General features: G+C 36.9%; 1 protein-coding gene across 1 annotated transcript; it reads right to left on the bottom strand.

Annotated features, from left to right (window-relative positions):
• Window positions 1-336: 336 nt before the first annotated feature.
• ZNF345 (zinc finger protein 345) lies at window positions 337-1,830 on the bottom strand. Its single transcript, XM_065899435.1, has one exon. The coding sequence runs from the start codon at window positions 1,786-1,788 to the stop codon at window positions 337-339; it is 1,452 nt and encodes a 483-aa protein (XP_065755507.1). The 5' UTR covers window positions 1,789-1,830.
• Window positions 1,831-2,185: the final 355 nt, after the last annotated feature.

Below are 2,185 nucleotides of genomic sequence, written 5' to 3'. Positions count from 1 at the left end.
TCTGTATACTTCACAAAAAATTAAGAACATTAAAAAGAAAGTAGCAGGGTTAGCCCCCAAATAAATTTCGATGCTTAAAATAAATGCAATATACAATAAAAAGGTTTTTCAACTTATAATATTCACAAGTATGAATTTTCTGAAAGTAATGAATTTAGATAAAAATATTCAAATATTTTATTCAGAGTGTTTATTTTCTGTATGAATTTTCTCAGACTGACTAACTGGTAAAGTATAAGTATATGTACCTTAATTACATTTGTAGGGACTCTCACTAGTATGAATTCTCTTTATTGTACAGTTCCTTAGTTATGTAGTTCCAATTTATAGAGTTTCTCATTCACAGAGCTTCTTACCAGCATGACTTTTCTTATGTTGCTGAATTTCTGAACCCCTCTCCAAAGCCTTCCCACAGCCCTTACATTCATAAAGTTTCTCACCAGTATGTATGCTCTGATGTTGAGTACGGCTCAAGCCAGTACCAAAAGTCTTCCCACATTCCTTACATTCATAAGGTTTCTGACCAGTGTGTATCCTCTGGTGCCGATTAAGGGCTGAACCACTACTAAAGGACTTTCTACATTCTTTACATTCATAGGGTTTTTCACCTGTGTGAATTAGCTGGTGTTGAATAAGTTTTGAGCCACTAGCAAAAGCCTTCCCACATTCCTTACATTCATAGGGTTTCTCACCAGTATGAATTCTCTGATGTTGAGTGAGGTCTGAACCACTACTAAAGGCCTTCCCACAGTCCTTACACTCATAGGGTTTCTCACCAGTGTGCATTCTTTGATGTTGAATAAGTTTTGAACCACTTCTAAAGGCTTTCTCACATTCCTTACACTCATAGGGTTTCTCACCAGTGTGAATTCTCTGATGTTGAGTGAGATCCGAGCCACTATTGAAAGCCTTCCCACATTCCTTACACACATAAGGTTTCTCACCAGTATGAATTCTTTGATGTCGAGTAAGGGCTGATCCAAAACTAAACGCCTTCCCACATTTGTTACATATATATGGTTTCTCACCAGTATGAATTCTTTGATGCCGCGTAAGAGCTGAACCACTACTAAAGGCCATTCCACATGCTTTACATTCATAAGGTTTCTCACCAGTATGAATTCTTCGATGCTGAGTAAGGTTTGAACCACTGCCAAAGGCTTTCCCACAATCCTTACATTCATAAGGTTTCTCACCTGTGTGAATTCTGTGATGCCGAGTAAGGGCTGATTCAAAACTAAAGGACTTCCCACATTCCTTACACTCATAAGGCTTTTCACCACTGTGAATTATCTGATGTCGAATAAGGCCTGATCCAAAACTAAAGGCTTTCCCGCATTCCTTACATTCATATGGTTTCTCACCAGTATGAATTCGCTGATGGTGAGTAAGGTTTGAGCCACTACCAAAGGCCTTCCCACATTCATTACATTCATAAGGTTTCTCACCCGTATGAATTCTTTGATGGTAAGCAAGGTTTGCACCACTACCAAAGGCCTTGCCGCATTCTTTACATTCATAAGGTTTCTCACCAGTATGAATTCGCTGATGTCGAATAAGGACTGATACAAAACTAAAATCCTTCCCACATTCCTTACATTCAAGGAGTTTCTCATCAGTATGAATTCTCTGATGCTGGATATTGAAAGTGGGTATGTCTTCAGGAGTAAATATCATTTGACTGAAATGTCCTTCCTGAGATTCCTGTTTTCTCTCAAACTGGCTTTTACATTCCCAATCACCTCTGAAACTTGAACACTCAATGCTGTTTTTTATAAGTCTTTCCATTATCTCCCATCAGGATGATTCTATTCCATAAATATCCTTTTTCAGAAATAATTCTTGGTCTCAACCTTGATTCACAGTCTGAAAGAAAATATAAAAACATTCACTTTTTTTTGTGTTCTGGGAGAAATGAAACTTTTATAATAGATAGGAAAAGACTTAACTGAAACTCATTTTCATATAGAGTGGCTTATACAGTTCTCATATATGATTGGGCATTTTGACAAACAGATAAGGAAACAGAATGAGAAGAAACACTAGAAGGTGAAGGAGTTATTTAGGAAAATAGATTAAGTCAATTGTTCCTAAATAGTGATTTAGATAAAAATACCCTAAAGACATGGGGAGCTCAATAAATATAAAGATGTCCAGGCCCCAACTCAATTTTTAACTAGTGTCA

Source organism: Phocoena phocoena, chromosome 20, assembly GCF_963924675.1.
Source record: "Phocoena phocoena chromosome 20, mPhoPho1.1, whole genome shotgun sequence".
In the NCBI taxonomy this organism is placed as follows: Eukaryota; Metazoa; Chordata; class Mammalia; order Artiodactyla; family Phocoenidae; genus Phocoena; species Phocoena phocoena.
Note: the sequence above shows the minus strand (reverse complement) of the source record. Positions and strands in the feature narration are given on the sequence as shown.

Excerpts from the sequence above, each read along its gene's own strand:
- ZNF345 (XM_065899435.1), bottom strand. The coding sequence starts at position 1,788 with ATGGAAAGACTTATAAAAAACAGCATTGAGTGTTCAAGTTTCAGAGGT.